Source organism: Eumetopias jubatus, unplaced genomic scaffold (assembly GCF_037043125.1).
Source record: "Eumetopias jubatus isolate StellerSeaLion01/CBP00866 unplaced genomic scaffold, mEumJub1_p1.0 scaffold_9, whole genome shotgun sequence".
Lineage (NCBI taxonomy): Eukaryota > Metazoa > Chordata > Mammalia > Carnivora > Otariidae > Eumetopias > Eumetopias jubatus.
This window is the reverse complement of record NW_028274815.1, coordinates 126,351,043-126,365,758: the sequence shown is the minus strand read 5'-3', so window position 1 is coordinate 126,365,758 and position 14,716 is coordinate 126,351,043. Positions and strand designations below refer to the sequence as shown.

Below are 14,716 nucleotides of genomic sequence, written 5' to 3'. Positions count from 1 at the left end.
TCATTCAGCCTCTGAGCCTCACCCGTAAAATGGGTGTTACGAGACTGTGCATTATGGACGGTCGTCCTCTGGACTAAGACGATGTGTATGAAATTCTTAGCACGGTGCCTAGTGCATAGCGAGCACTCGATCCACGCGCACTCTCAGCGACTCCGTGCACAGCCCTAGCTCGGCATGAGGCCTCAGTAGGAATGTAGTTGATGCCTGTCCAAGGAAGGAGGCAGTGGAGAAGGTGGCCTCCAAACCGCCAGCAACGGAGGAAGATGCAGGATACAGGTAGCAGGAGGCTCAGACCTAGGGGGCCCGAGAGAGGAAAGGCCTCTTCTCCAGAGTGAGCGGGGGACGTAGCTTCAAAGTCCGCAAAAAAACCAGCCGCCAGGGTCTTCGCATGTTACGTTGGCGCCACCTTCTGGCTGATACAGGCCTCACACCCACCCCACCCCACCCTGCCTCAACCACAAGCCAGAGCGGCTCCTGCAGCGGGTTGATTTTCTTCACTTACTTTTAGAATTGGCGGGACCCTTAGAATTCCTAGGGCACCAGCCCTTCATCACACATCGGGAGGGAAAATTTCCAGAACCAGAGAGTAACTTTCCCAAGGCCACAAAGAAAGTTTCTGGCTGAGCTCCGTTTAGAACCCAGAGCTTGCTACAGATGTCAAGAACTCCTTCCCTTTGTCAGGGACGCTGAGATATATAAAATTGTAGCTTCTCATGCATGAGCTCTACTGACTCTTAGGAGGAGCCCCTCCCAGAAACAGACTTTGTGATAAGGAAAGAACGCAGATAGTTTATTGGAGGGGGTGAAGTCAAGAAGCATCAGTGCGGGAATGCGGGGTGGGGAAGATGGGGAGGGAAGGAAGCCAGGAGGGGCACCCAGGGCTCGATCCTGCTAAGAAACCTAGGAAAATCTGCACCACCCTTCAGATTTGTCCCTCCCAAGGGTAAGGAGGCTGGAGCATCTATCCTCCACCTCTCATTCCTATTTGGTTGAGTATTCTGGGGCCTTAACTCTCCCAGGTACAGCTGACCCTCGGCACACCTGCACCAAGCATGCTTTCGAGACCAGGGAAAGCCCCAAGGCAATTGATCCCAAGTGCTTGTAATAGGAAACCAACTGCTTATCTGGAAATATGAATGCCGAGGGAAGGCGGTAGTTCTCAAAGTGAGGTCCCTGGACCAGCAGCATCAGCATCACCTAGGGAACTTGTTTAAAATGCAAATGGCTGAGCTCTGTCCCAGACCTACTCAATCAAACACTAGCTGTGGGGCCCAGCAATCTTTTAATAAGTCTGATAAGTGGTTCTGACCCATGCTCAAGATTGAGAACCTCTGACCCAGAAGAACACAAAGAGGACTCAATACTACCTACTACAGGTATCAGGTATGGTCTCCATTTGCCGGATGAGGAAACTGAGCTGCTCGGAGATGAAAATGACACACCCAAGGTCACACAGACAATAGGGGACAGAGGAGGGTCTTTTGCCTCTTTCCACCATACCACCCTGCACAGAAGCGAGTGACACTAGGATTTGAACACTAGGTAGAAGATAAGGGTGCGGTCCCAAAGCTCCCCTCCCCCCACTCCACAACCACCACTTTGTTCTGCTTTCTAAACCAAACGTCTCCACCTGGTGCATCCAAATGGTTCTTAAAGCTCTTCTGGGAAGCCTGCCAAGCCAGGTGCCCTTCTCTTGGCTCGCAGCTGCCCTCAGTCTCCATCCAGGACAAGCCCTCTCCACCCCCACCCTCCAGCCAGCAGGACACACCGAGGAAATCCAAAGCTGCTTCTTGCTGGGGGAAAGGTTGAGATCCCTGGGTTGAGCCAGCATGGTCTCATCCTCACCATGAATCTTTGTGCAGGGCCTATGTGTGACTCTTCCCTCTCCTTGTCCTACAACCTTCCTCCCCTCCCCTCCACTCCCCTCCCCTCCCTTCCCCTCTGCTCCCACTCCATCTGCTACTCCTCCTGGCTAGGCTCCCCCTCAGTTGGCACAGCAGGAAAAGAGAACAGGATGGTTTATTTTTATCCTAAGATACTGCGGGGGGGGGGGGGGCACCATCTGACCAAGAAGCAGCAGCTCCTGTAGCAGTTGGGAGGTCAGAAGGAAGTGGGAGGCCCAGGATCTCCCCGGGAAGGAGCTACAGATGTAGGCTCCAGGGAGCAGGAAGATCTGGAAGGAGGAGCATAGGACCAAGAGTGGCGAGCTCTGAGCGGCGCCACTAATTGCTGTGTGACCACAGGCAAGTCCCTTCACCTCCCTGGGCTCCCATTTTCACCTCTGTTAAAGAGGAAGGGATCTGGACCCTGAATGCCCTCAAGGCTGTTTTTTATGAACATGAACACAATGGGGAGATTGCTTTGCAAACACAATGCCAAATGTGAGCACACATGGAAACCGCCCAGGGAAGGGCAGCAGCCTGGGGATGTTCTTCTTATCCTCAGAAAGTGCCCCAATTCTGTGAGCCTGGCAGCAAGTTAAACAGCTCATGTCACCCAGCATTTCCACCCCCGTTTTCCTTTATACATGTTTGATGACTTTTTAAATTTTTTTTTTTTTTATTTATTTGACAGAGAGAGACACAGCGAGAGAGGGAACACAAGCAGGGGGAGTGGGAGAGGGAGAAGCAGGCTTCCCCCCAGCAGGGAACCCAACGCCGGGCTGGATCCCAGGACCCCGGGATCATAACCTGAGCCGAAGGCAGACGCTTAACGACTGAGCCACCCAGGCGCCCCTGATGACTTTAATTACATAAGGATTATATGAACTCACTCTCTTTTTGGGGGAAAAAAGTCAAATCTTCGTTTAACCCTTCCCCAACCCTTCTTCCCCAACCCAGACATCACAACTCTTGAAGCTGTGCGTTTTCTGTGTATCCTTCCAGAACACTTGTCATACCTACATATACATTGGTATGTTATGTTTATACACGTATCCGTGGATGATATATCCTATTGTTCGGGGGTATGCGCTTTAAAAAAAAAAAGTTTCCAGACCCATCATTCTGCAACCTGCTTTTTTTTTTTTCCACGACAGTTTTTGAGATCCTGTTGTATAAATATATTACAATTTTATTTAGCCAGTCCCCTGCTGATGGACAGTTAAGTGGCTTCTAGTCGTCCACTATCACAAACAACGCCGCAACGGATATTCGCGTATATGTCTTCCTGGGCTCCTAGAAACCACCACGATCATCTCTCTGGGCACTGAACTGCTGAGTTGGAGGGTTTGGTGGGTATTACTACATGGCCGCCAAAAAGTTTCGCCTCCATCTTTAAAAGCAAGTTGGGAGATGGCCTGGGCTCCGGGGCGGGGGTGGAAGGTTCTCGGTCTCTGCACCACAGGGGTGCGCGGGGGGGGGGGGTGCCCCGCCCCCTGACGCCCAGCGCAGCAGCCCCAGCGGCAGCTCCAGGCTCCCCAGGCTCTGCGGCCGCGCGCCCGTCTTCTCCTGCTGCCACACTCCTGGGCACGCGCTGCCTCATACTCTCTCCTGCACCGAGATGCGGCTCTCTTTGCCGTCCTCCTGGGTCACCGGCTGGCAGCCGTGTAAGGTCTCCTGTACCGGAGCAATGGACTGGGCGGGCACAGGAAGATCCTCCAGGTCCTCCACGGGGTCCTGCCACATAAACTTAGGGGAGCCGAGGCATGAGGTTACACCCCCCCCAACCCGCAACGCCTCCAGTAGCCCTTCCCTCAGAAGGAGACCCCTCCCGCAAACACAAGCCCCTTCCCCTTTCCCAAAGGGAGGGTCAGTGCTGATTCAATGGGTGCCTCCTGCCCCCTGCAGGCCACACAGAGAGTGTCAAGAAGCTTCCAGAGTGGGAGCCTGCGGATCCAAGGAGCTGCCCCTCCAGCCCCCACCCAATGACCTGGCACCAAGGCCCCAGAGACATGGTTCCCCACGTATTAAAATGCCAGGAAACATCAGATCTTGCCAATGGTGCCGGGGCTGTTCTGGGGCGGGGGGTGAGCTCTGGAGATGATAGAGGTTGGTGGTAGCAGGGAGGGAATGGGAAGAACCCTCCCTGCAGCCCAGCACTGGCGGTGAGAGTAGCTCCTGCTGCCTTCCCCGGGGACCACAGGGGCAGACCCTGAATCAGTTTTCCTGCCACAGAGGCAACAATGAGTCAGGCTTTCTTTCCAGTTTGCCAAAACCCTGACGGGTGCTCAGGGCTGACCTACCTTATTCTCTGGCTCCTTGGCCACTTTTCCTAGACAGAGAGAGAGAGAGAGGGAGAGAGAGAGCGAGAGAGATGGGATGGGGAGTTGCTGAAGCCAGATCAGGAACAGGTGGCCACTTCTGTACCTTCTCCTCCCTCCCTCCTTCCCTCATCACCTCCCCACCTGGGGACTCACTGACACAGGCAGACACCAACAGGACAGCAAGCAGGATCCCCATCGTGATGGGGATCACCACCAAGGCTCTTATCCGAGGTGGGGGACCTAGAGAAATCAAGACTTCAATGATGGCTCCCCACCAGCGGCAACCCCCTACCCCCATGCCTAAGGCTGCCACACTTTTGCTGGACTCTAAAATCTTTCAGTGGCTGAGCTCATCTAAAATCCGACGGTTCAAACAGATGGCCCTGGGAGAATGTGGCCGGATGTGTTTAGTGTGACCAGCACATTAAAAAAGAATTCTTGAAATATTTGCCAACTTTTTAAAATTGGGAGATGACATATTTAGAGTCAGGATAGCTGGCTTCTCTTAGAAGTTTGGAAGATCCAGCCCCACCTGCCACCCCTTACTAGAACTGAGGAGTGGTAGCAGTCTCCACCAGCTGCCCACATGCCCCATCCCTCCCCACTCTCTGCCCAGTGCTGAGGTCCATCAGCATTTATGTCTGCACTGTGGCCTTTGTTAAAGAAGCATGGAGGGAAAAGTAAAGTAATTCTTGGACCTAAGTCTCTATCCTAAATGGGAAAATGAAAGATGCATGGCAGGGACTAGGGGAAGGCAAATGAAGCATTCACCTTGGGACAAAATCTAAGGGGACACCAAAAAAACTCAGTAATCAAGAAAAGTAATATTTTCATGTCATGTTTTGAAAAATCATATTAATAAACTATAGCTTACAGGCTGGCTGCCTTTTCTTTTTTCTTTCTTTTTTTTTGAGATTTATTTATTTATTTGAGAGAGAGAGAGAGCACACGAGTGGGGGAAGGGGCATAGGGAAATGAAGAGAATCTCAAGCAGACTCCCCACTGAATGGGGAGCCTGACACAGGACTTGATCTCACGACCCTGAGATTATGACCTGAGCCGAAATTGAGATCATGACTTTGAGCCAAAATCAGGAGTCAGACGCTTAACCGCCTGAGCCACCCAGGTACCCCTGGCTGTCTGTTTTTTTAAAGTTTTATTGGAACCAGGGTTGGGATTAGACTGAGGCAAGTGAGGCAGGGCTGGATCACGTTTTTATGTCAATTTTGATATTTTGTTCATTATGGGCTTTTTTATACATTAGCTTTGATTTTTTTTAAATGTATCCAATGTTATTTATCTTGATGACTGCGTTTTTCTCTCACCCCCTTTAATACTGCATCCAAGGCAAGTGTCTCACTCTCCTCACTCCAGTCCCAGCCCTGCCAAGAGGAAAGTGGGTCTTAAAAAACAGAGAGAGGGGCGCCTGAGTGGCTCAGTCGTTAGGTGTCTGCCTTCGGCTCAGGTCATGATCCCAGGGTCCTGGGATCGAGCCCTGCATTGGGATCCCTGCTCAGCAGGAAGCCTGCTTCTCCCTCTCCCACTTCCCCTGCTTGTGTTCCCTCTACACTGTCTCTCTCTGTCAAAAAATAAGTAAAATCTTAAAAAAAAAAAAAGAAAGAAAAAACAGAGAGAGTGTCTTTGTCTTAACCGTTAACTTTTCAACTCCTCAACATGACCTGCATGGTCCCTGCAGTTATTTGAGTCTGTGATCTGTGCTGTAGGCCAACCCCTCATTCCAAAATCAAAACCGAGGCCCTGAGAGGAACAGTGTCCCACCATGCTGGTGCTTGAAAGGCAGGGTGGCAGAACAGCATTGCTGGAACACCTCGAAAGTGCAAGAAACTGTGCAAGAACCCGTGCAAGGCACTTCCCTCAAGCTGCTAAGGGAGCTGCTGTCATCATCCCATTTCACAGATGAAGAAACTGAGGCTCAGAGTAGGGAAGTGACTTGCTCAGGCTCCGCAGGTAAGTGGCAAAGCTGGAATGCCTCAGCCCCCAAAACTGCCCTCTCCTCTCACTTCACCCGCTCTCCCTCTTCCCCCCTGCCCCCAGCCCAGTTGTCTCTGTGTGCCCCTGTGTTCCCTTTGAGCTCCCTGCCTCCTGAGCCTGCTGCCAGGGCCCATTCTCCAAGACTCACCACAGACAGCATCCGTCTTGTTAGTCCCCGCCTGAATCTCCATCAGGCCTTTGGTCTCGCAGCTGTGCACAGACAGATGTGCATGTGCGCACGCACACACACACACACACACACACACACGACACAGAGACAGAAAAAAGACATGAAATTTCCCCAACCATAAGATTTCCAACCCCAGAGGGAGACCATCAAAACGAACAAGTTCAGGTTCACCGAGCACGTATTGTGGGCAACATCCTATGCCGGTTATTATGGGAATGACACAGACTCTGTTCTTACGGAACTCATGAGTTCAGAGAAAAAATCGTTGCACGTCTTGAAGGAGGAATAATCAGAGAGTCTCTACAGAGCGCCATGCTTTGTCACATAGGCTGAAGTGAACTGGGAATCATTCAGAGAAGGGGAGACAAAGCCTACAATGGCTGGAAGAGACGGGTGATGAGTCAGTCTAAGGTAGGGCTTCTCAGCCTCAGCACTACTGACATTTGGGCCACATAACTCTGTTGCAGGGCTGTTCTGTGCACCGTCGGATGCTAAGCATCACCCCTGGCTTCCACCCACTAGATCCCAGTAGCAGCCCCTCCCCAGTTGTGACAACCAAAATGTCTCCAAACATTGCCAGATGTCCCCTGGGGAGAAAAATTGCTCAAGTTGAGAACCTCTGGTTAAGGGTCGTCCAGAAAGACTGTCGTAGGGAAGGGAGATCTGAGTGGCCTTGAAGGATGTAAATTTTGAGCAGCAATACATTCTAGCTGAAGCAGGACAACATGATTTGAGGGATTCAGTGGGGGGCATGCCAGATGGTGTGAGGGAACTAAGGAAAATTGGGCTTTAGGACCAGATCGCTGGTAATCAGCCATGAAGGTTTCAACCGGATGCAGATGGTAAGTTGCATCAGCATCCATCCAGATGACCACACAGTGACAGGACTCAGGGGGCCAGAGAGCTCACAGGAGGAGAAATTACGGACAAGTGGACAGCCAGGAGGCCCGTGCATCCTCAATATGGGATGATGAAGACGTGGTTCCAGGAGGAGGGGGGAGGAGTGGACAGAAGAGAACATCGCCAGGAAAAATACATCTAAAGTGGGGGAAAAAGGTGAGAAGCTACAAGGAAAGCACATATATGAGTGCTTAAGCATCTATAAGTCACTCCTACGTTTCTTTTCCTCATGCCTTGTGAGATGAAGGGCATTCCCATTTTCCCAGTGAGGGCACTGGGGCTCAGAGGAGGGTCACACACTTAGGTGGGATCATATCTTTTCTAAGCTGCACTGAGGCCAGAACCCAGTGGTCTGATTCTACTAACCCAGCTCCCCTGGGTATCATTCAACATTTATCAGTAAAGATTTATTGAGCACCTACTGTGCACCGGGCATTGTTCTAGGCATAAGGAATGCATCGTTGGAAGAAAAAAAAACAAAAGCCAAGTCTCTACACTAAAGGAATTTGCAGTCTACTGGAGCAAGGCAGATAGGAACCAAATAACAAAGTATTGTGGGGAATGCTAGTATCTGTGTGGAAAATACGTGTGTTTGCATGTGCGTGCTTTTATTTGTTTGTACGAAGAATCTCTGGGAGGACACACAAGGAACAGGAGCTACATCCAGGGAGTGGGTAAAAGGAAACTTATCACCATAGGCCTCATTGTGCCTTGTGTCCCACGAGCCTGTCTCATCCATTTTTTAAAATTAAATGTAGAAAGTTAATCGGGCACATGTTGAAGGGTATTCCAAGCAGGAGGGTTGGATACAAGAGAACGAACAGTGTGTTGAGGGGATTGCAAGTAGCATGGGGAAGAAATGGAGCTGGAAGGTTGGGGGCCCATGTGAAGGAGTCTGGGTTTCGTCCTAAAGGCACAGAGAGCCATGAAACATTTTAAATAGGGAGCATCATGATCCGAAATACACTGTAGAAAGCTCACTGTGGCAAGAGGGTGGGGGGAGAGAGCAGAGGCAGGGAGTCCAGTAAGGAGGTGAAGGCACCATCCAGACCACAGTGATGACTGTGAAGATACTGAGAAGGAATCCCGAAACATCTGGAAGGCCAGATGGACAGGACCTGGTGACTGATTTGGGAGCGACCATGGGACAAGTGCCCAGACCCATGGGAGTGGTCTTCCCAGAGGGTGAGGGGGGCAGGCAAGTGAGCCCATTTGTCGCCTGTGGGTCACCTGCATGGAGGTGGACCCCCAGTGGTGGTATATGACTGTCTGGGACCCAGGAGACAGATCTAGACAGGAGATGTTGTTTGGGAACCATGGATACAGATGAGATGCTCAGGGGAGGTGGGCAAAGTGATTGGGGAGTAGAGCCTAGAACTAAGGCCAAGGAAACCTGGTAGGAGGAGCAGAGGCGGGGTAGAAGGAAAGCAAGAGAGGTGTCACAGTGCCCCCAAGAGGGGAGTTTGGTGAAGACTGAGAGATCAGCAGCGTCTTTTACCACTGAGACAGAGCAGGCAAAAAAATGCTGAGAAGTGGCCTTTTTGGTCAGCCACGAGGACACTCTAGAAGTTCTCTAAGTGCACAAGTGCGTGGACATGGGGAGCAGGGGCTGAGGGACAGGGGGCCGGATAGAATGAAGCAGTCCCATGCCCCTCTTAGGGCAGGAAACACAGAGATGGATCCTTGTACCTTGTCCAAGGGTGACACTTTTCCAAAGCAGATGACACATTGGAGAAGAAGCCGACAGGGCAGGGATCGCAAATGGTATCAGAAACCCCTGTAGCTGGAAGGGAGGAGACGGCATTCATCATCACAGTGGACCACCTGTCCGGCTCCCAAGGGAACTGGCGGACAGGCAGGGCGGGAAGAACTGCCTGTTTCAAGGGTTGTCCCTCAGCACAGAGCTTCCCCGGTGGAAGCCTCCTCCCCCATTGCCCTCCCAAGGCAGATACCCAGGGCTGGAGGCCAGATGAGAAAGGGTCCGTTTCCTGCTCACCAAGCAGAGATCCCAATGCAGGCGGGTCAAGGCTGAGTGCCCACTGCCCAGCCCCTCATCCGGAGCCTCAGCTCCTCCCTCCTGCCTGCAGAGCTGACTCCCAGACAGGCCACGTACCAATCCACTTGACTCCCAGTCCAGGGGGGCACAGGGTGTGTAGGGTGCAGCTCTCACAGGCATTGCTGGTACAGTGGAGACCTTCATGGCAGGTGCAAGTGGTGTCTGTTTCTGAGGTGCCCTGCCTCTGGACCCGGAGCCCTAGGTCTGAACAGAGATGGCAGGAAGGATGGGGATGGGGACCCCTTAGCAGCCATGCTCGGGGGATCTGCTTCTCACATGTCCTGCTTTTATTTTCTGAGACCCTCTTCCAAGGAGGGATGGGGATCAAATTATTTAACAACCCATACAACCCAGACTGCAACCAATCAGAACAGACCCGGGCTATACCAAAAAACAAAACAAAACAAAACAAAAAACCCAATGGCTGCATTGTCAGGAATGAGCTAGACTATCAGCCTAGCTCCCGCGCACCCCTTCCCCAGGAGCCCACGCACTGGGATCGCAGTATTTGTGCTGGTGACAGTGTCTCTCTGAGTTCCAAGTGCCTAGGAATTCGCCTGTTTTGCAGCGAGTGCATTCTGTGTTGATGGTCTCTGTGCAGTCATTCACCAGTTTCTCTCCTGGAAAACATCGGGAAATGAGATGGCTCCAGCCAGCTCAATGAGTCAGACGCTTATCAAAAACTGAGCAGGTTGGGGTTTAGGCGGGGGGGTTCAAAGATGACTGTCTCGGAGCCTTCCAGACTTCATAATCTGGTGGGGGCCTTGGGAGAGACCGGAACCCTAGTGCTGGGTAGTGCAGAGAGGGAGCCCAGAACATTCTGAGAGCAGGGCAGGGATGGGAAGAATCCCAGGGGTCATTTAAGACTCAAGTTGACAGCTGACACATAGGGTCTGCATCTGCCAGCAAACCAAGAAGAGTCCCACTATGGGGCCAGGGGGTTGGCGGCTCACCTGGCGGACACAAATTACAGCACTGACTGTTTATTAGGTATTGCTTTTCTCTGCATGCAGTGTGTTCTGGGTGGACCTAAAAACAGAATGGGATGATTTGAGGGTATCTTGAAATCTCTGCTGCAGCCTCTATGGCAGGGAGGTGGAAATCAGCCAGGACAGAGGTTAGTACTGAAGTGAAGTCCAGAGCAGAAAAATGGAGCCTGCATATCATTTGGTGTGTTTGTTTTTAACTAAACTGCCAACTGATGTGATTATAAAAGGACCCAGAGGATCGGCCTGGCATTTCACAAAGTGATTGCGCTGGAACATCACAATATTCTCTGAACTAAACAGATCTGCTTTTGGCTTGACTCTTGAGTTCTTCCTCTTCCCAAAGACGTAGAAGCACATGAGGGCTCCAGTACCTCCCCTGGAGTCCTGAGGCTGGCTGGCTTCAGCTGGTCCTAGTTCTGGCTGGGGCTACATTTAGCACTTGGTGGCTTCCTTCTATTCTTCTGTTCCCCACCCCTTTCCCTCTCCAAACCCTCATCATCCGATCCTCTGATCACCCAACCCCTCCCTCATGAAATGCCTGGACTGTGAAGCTGGAAGGACTAAAATCCAATGCATTTGCTTTACAAATGGTTAGCCTAAGGACCAGGGAGATGGGGCACTTGCCCAGGGTCACATAGCGATAGAATCTGATGAGAACTCAGGTCTCAATACTGCCCCCTCTCCATCAACATAGGTCTTGCCTGCGCTATTTTTACTCCATCCAGGTACCACCCATGCTATTAATTACTTCTCATTAATTTAAATACATTGATTTTTAAATATAAACCTTATATCACTGCCATGAGAGAAGAGCCAGTATCGCTTCTCATAAATAAAAGGTAACCCTAAAAATAAATTCAACAGAAGTGCAGCAATGTTATTAAAAACCCAGCTGGTTGCTCCGCTTGCTGATAGTCCTCCGCTCCAAGCCTGCTCTTGGTTTTTGTTTAAAAAGAAGGATTAGCAAGTGCTGGAGAGGTTTTAACTTTATTCTAGCTCCAGAGACTTGCTCCTTGAAAAAAAAAAAGGGAAGTATTTTAATAGAAGTGTAAAGTGAATTTCTGTTGTTTAGTTCTATATCAGTGTGTTCCCTAAAATCATGCCACACTTTGGGAACAGCCAGTGAAAAGAGCACAGGCTTGAGAGTCAAACAGCTTAAGGCTCCAACCTTGCCTTTGTATCGCTCACTAGTTATTTTTTCTCTTAGCCTCAGTTTCCACATCTCTAAAATGGGAGTAGTGCCCACTCCACAGATAAGGTTGTGAAAATCAGAATGAATATACGTATACAGCCTGGCCCAGTAGCTAGCACATAGTAGGGCTCATTTAAATGGCAGTTTTGATTATCATATATATGTGACTATCTGCTGGGATGACTAACACCCTGGATTCTGCCTAATTGGTGGCTCTCATTCAGCTTGGGTGAGAAAATTACTTACAGAGAAGCATCTTATTCCAAATGGGGAAGGAAATACAAAGGTCTGTCGCTTCCACTACCACATCCTGTGAATGTTCTTCCTGCAACCCTGTGGACCTTCCCACCAGACTCCCAGAGCAACGAATGTCCCTTGTGCCATTTTCAAACCCACGAGAAATACAGCTCCTTCTCTGAAAGTTTGTCAATCCCCAGCTCCCACTCCATAGCTCCAGTCCTTCTGACACAAAGAAGCTCAGGACCAAGGCTCGGAGAGGCCGGCTCTGGAATCAGGCAGATGTGGATTTATATCCAGGTTCCACCTAGCTAAGAGAACTCTGGCAAGCTATTTCCTCTCTCTGAGCCTCAGTTTGCTTATCTGTATAATGGGGCAGTTGAAAAAAATCAGACCAAGAATGCCTGTAAAGCATTTCACTCAGAGCCCGACACATGGGAAGCTCTCATAAATAGCCCCTGCTATTTTTGCCACTACCCAGTCTCTACCTGGAGCCAAAACTGGCAGTGTGCTCTTGAGAAGCCCAGATCACCCTTCACGCTACCTCCCCTGGCTCTTCCTCCAATCCCTCCTACAAGAGTCCTCCTTCTCCTCCTCCTCCCTCCAGCTCCACCTTCTTCCTGCCTCCCTTCTTCCTAAGAACCATCCCTTAGAGTGAAAATGAAAGTTCTGGGACCAAAGCAGCTTCCCCACTGACTCTTCCCCTGCTGCTGACTCCCCTCCCCAACCCCTCCATGGGTCTTTCCTACTCAGACTTCATGCCAGAAACTACAGCCTTTGAAAGTAGGGGGAGGCCGGAGGGGTTGGGATGAGAGGGTCAGGCACTTGGGGGATTCCCAGCCTCCAGAATGAGGAACTACAAAAATACATTTAAACAAAAAGTGAGTCAAGTGTGGGCTTCTGAAAATCCCGGAGACACGCTTGGTTGGGCATAACTGAGACTTTCTGGTGCCTGGAGAAACCCCGGCTGGTCTCCTAACCCTTTCTTGGGTCCCATGAACTATTCATCTCCCCCCAGAGGTCTCCTATATCATCTTAAATTCGAGAGGCAGAGACACAGTCTTGGGTATTCCTCCTAGGTTGGATCACTCAGGATTTGGGGGTGGGGGTGGGAGAGTTAAAAGCTCCTTGCCTTCTCAAAGAAGTACCTGGGGCCCTGCACCCACCCTTGTTCCCACAAGATGCCCTGGAAGAAGGCATCCCCAGGTGGCCAGGATATGATAACCACTCCCAGAGGCTGGCATCTGTCCGCAATGGAAAAGGGACAGGAAACCAGCCAGACCCGCCTCTTCCCTTGCCCGGCCTCCCTCCTCGCCTCTGAAACCCCTCACCAGGCTCCGTGCGGCCAGCCTCTGAAGCAAACCCAGACTGCAGCCTTTTGACCAAATAAAAGCTTGAGGCTCCCCAAATCCCAACGCCATCCACGCCATAGGTGCACGTTTTTTGCAGTGCCCCCACTACGCGCCCTCTGTGGGCTACCTGGGACCCCAACCTGGAAGGAGACAGAGGCAGCCTACCTCGTACAACTAGGACCCGGGGTACCTTACCCAGCTTCTCTACCCACTTGTCTGTCCTCCCAAAATCAGCTAGGAAGGCCCTTCCCCGAAATATTTCTTCTCTTCCCATTCCCCACTCTCAAATCCCCAAATCCCCTGTCGGGTCGGAGCAGAAACTCAACTCACGGCGGTCAACAAGGAGCCCCAGAAGAGACAGCGCAGAGGCAGAAGGACCATGGCGAGGTGAATACCAGGCGGCGGAGTAAGGGCGCGGAGACTGGGCCTCTAGTAACTCCCCCAGCCCGTGCCCCTTCGCCCCGCCCAGGACATGGGCGGGGTCTTCGGGGACCAATCGCGGTCAGCTTCCTTGGGCGGGGCGGAGCTCCTGACTACTCTTCGCACCCGGATTTCCCCTGGAAGTTCCTCGGAGTCTAATTCTCCTGGGAGTTTAGGGACGCGCTTTTGGCGCGGGAGATGGCGCGTGGCCCCAAGAAGAGTACTTCCTCCTCGTCCCTGGGGCTCAGAGGCCAAGCTGAAGAGGGCGGGGCGCTAGCAGTCTTCCCGGAAAGCTAAAGGAGAGGAAACACCCATGTGCTGTGGAGACGTCCCAGGGAGCCCCCCCGCCACGGTTCTCCCCCGCAGCCTTCGGGAATTCCGACAGAAGCGAAAGTGTCCCCATCGCGGATGGAGAGGCCTGAGGAAGTTCCCCCCATCCCTGAAAACGGGAAGGCCACAGCTGGGGTGTGGGGAAATGGAGGGCATTTGAAGGAAAGGAGTTTACCGGCTTAAAGTTTCGCTCTCTTTCAAAGGAAATTCCCTCGAGTGGGCGCAGCGTCCCAGCCTCCCCATCCATCCATCCATGCATCCATGCGTCCCCGCCAGAGTCTATTCCATCGCGGTTCCCGTCCGGCGGCTGGAGATAGGCAATTAGAGTAGTACATCAGCCTTCCGTGGGATCGTGGAACCCCACGAGTATCTCAGGGGACTCGGGACCCTCTCGTTCTGCAGAAACCCCCACACCCTTGTGCCTACATTTCCCGGGTTCTGGCCCTCCAAGCCATTCTTCAACCAATGTTAACACTCTCTACTCCACAGCATGGAACTCCTGAATTCTGTTCTAGGCTCTGACTCTGATGGGTTGCGTTCGGTTGAGCCTCTGTTGTCCCCAGTGGAATCTGAGGAGCTTGAACTAGACAGTTGTTGGGGTGATGACCCTCCAAGTTCTGTATTCTGGGCCAAGTTCTGCATTTCAGGCCAAAAGTCCTGCCTGCATAGATCAGGGAGGATGGGAGAGGAAGGGGCTGCTAACCCCATTTCCCTGGCTTCTGCTGCAAAGGGCACCCTCCTTTCCAACACGTACCACTAATTCAGAAGCTCATCATCTCTCGCGTGGGCTGTCTCAATGGCCTCACTCATTCACTAGGTGCCTGTTGAGCCCCTACTATGGGCCAGCAGGCAAC

At 51.8% G+C, this 14,716-nt stretch overlaps 1 protein-coding gene across 4 annotated transcripts; it reads right to left on the bottom strand.

Annotated features, from left to right (window-relative positions):
- Positions 1–3,051: 3,051 nt before the first annotated feature.
- Positions 3,052–13,582, bottom strand: CD40 (CD40 molecule). Of its 4 annotated transcripts, none has more exons than XM_028122037.2 (9): positions 13,443–13,582; positions 10,296–10,371; positions 9,837–9,962; positions 9,400–9,546; positions 8,976–9,069; positions 6,345–6,406; positions 4,346–4,444; positions 4,184–4,212; positions 3,052–3,617 (listed from the first exon to the last, which is right to left on the bottom strand). In XM_028122037.2, exons 1-9 carry the CDS (start codon positions 13,491–13,493, stop codon positions 3,480–3,482), a joined length of 822 nt encoding a protein of 273 aa, XP_027977838.1. In that variant the 5' UTR covers positions 13,494–13,582; the 3' UTR covers positions 3,052–3,479. The 4 variants fall into 4 exon arrangements, with proteins under 4 accessions (XP_027977838.1, XP_027977836.1, XP_027977839.1 ...); XM_028122035.2 differs by having other exon boundaries at positions 3,052–3,629; positions 13,443–13,580; XM_028122038.2 differs by having other exon boundaries at positions 4,358–4,444; positions 13,443–13,573.
- Positions 13,583–14,716: the final 1,134 nt, after the last annotated feature.

What these genes read in the sequence shown, in the direction of transcription:
- CD40 (XM_028122035.2), bottom strand. Translation starts at nt 13,493, where the DNA reads ATGGTCCTTCTGCCTCTGCGCTGTCTCTTCTGGGGCTCCTTGTTGACC. An exon ending in GCACAAATACTGCGATCCCA is followed by an intron (nt 9,547 to 9,836) that starts GTGCGTGGGCTC and finishes ATCTCTGTTCAG; the next exon opens with ACCTAGGGCTCCGGGTCCAG. An exon ending in AAGTGTCACCCTTGGACAAG is followed by an intron (nt 6,407 to 8,975) that starts GTACAAGGATCC and finishes GTCTGTGCACAG; the next exon opens with CTGCGAGACCAAAGGCCTGA.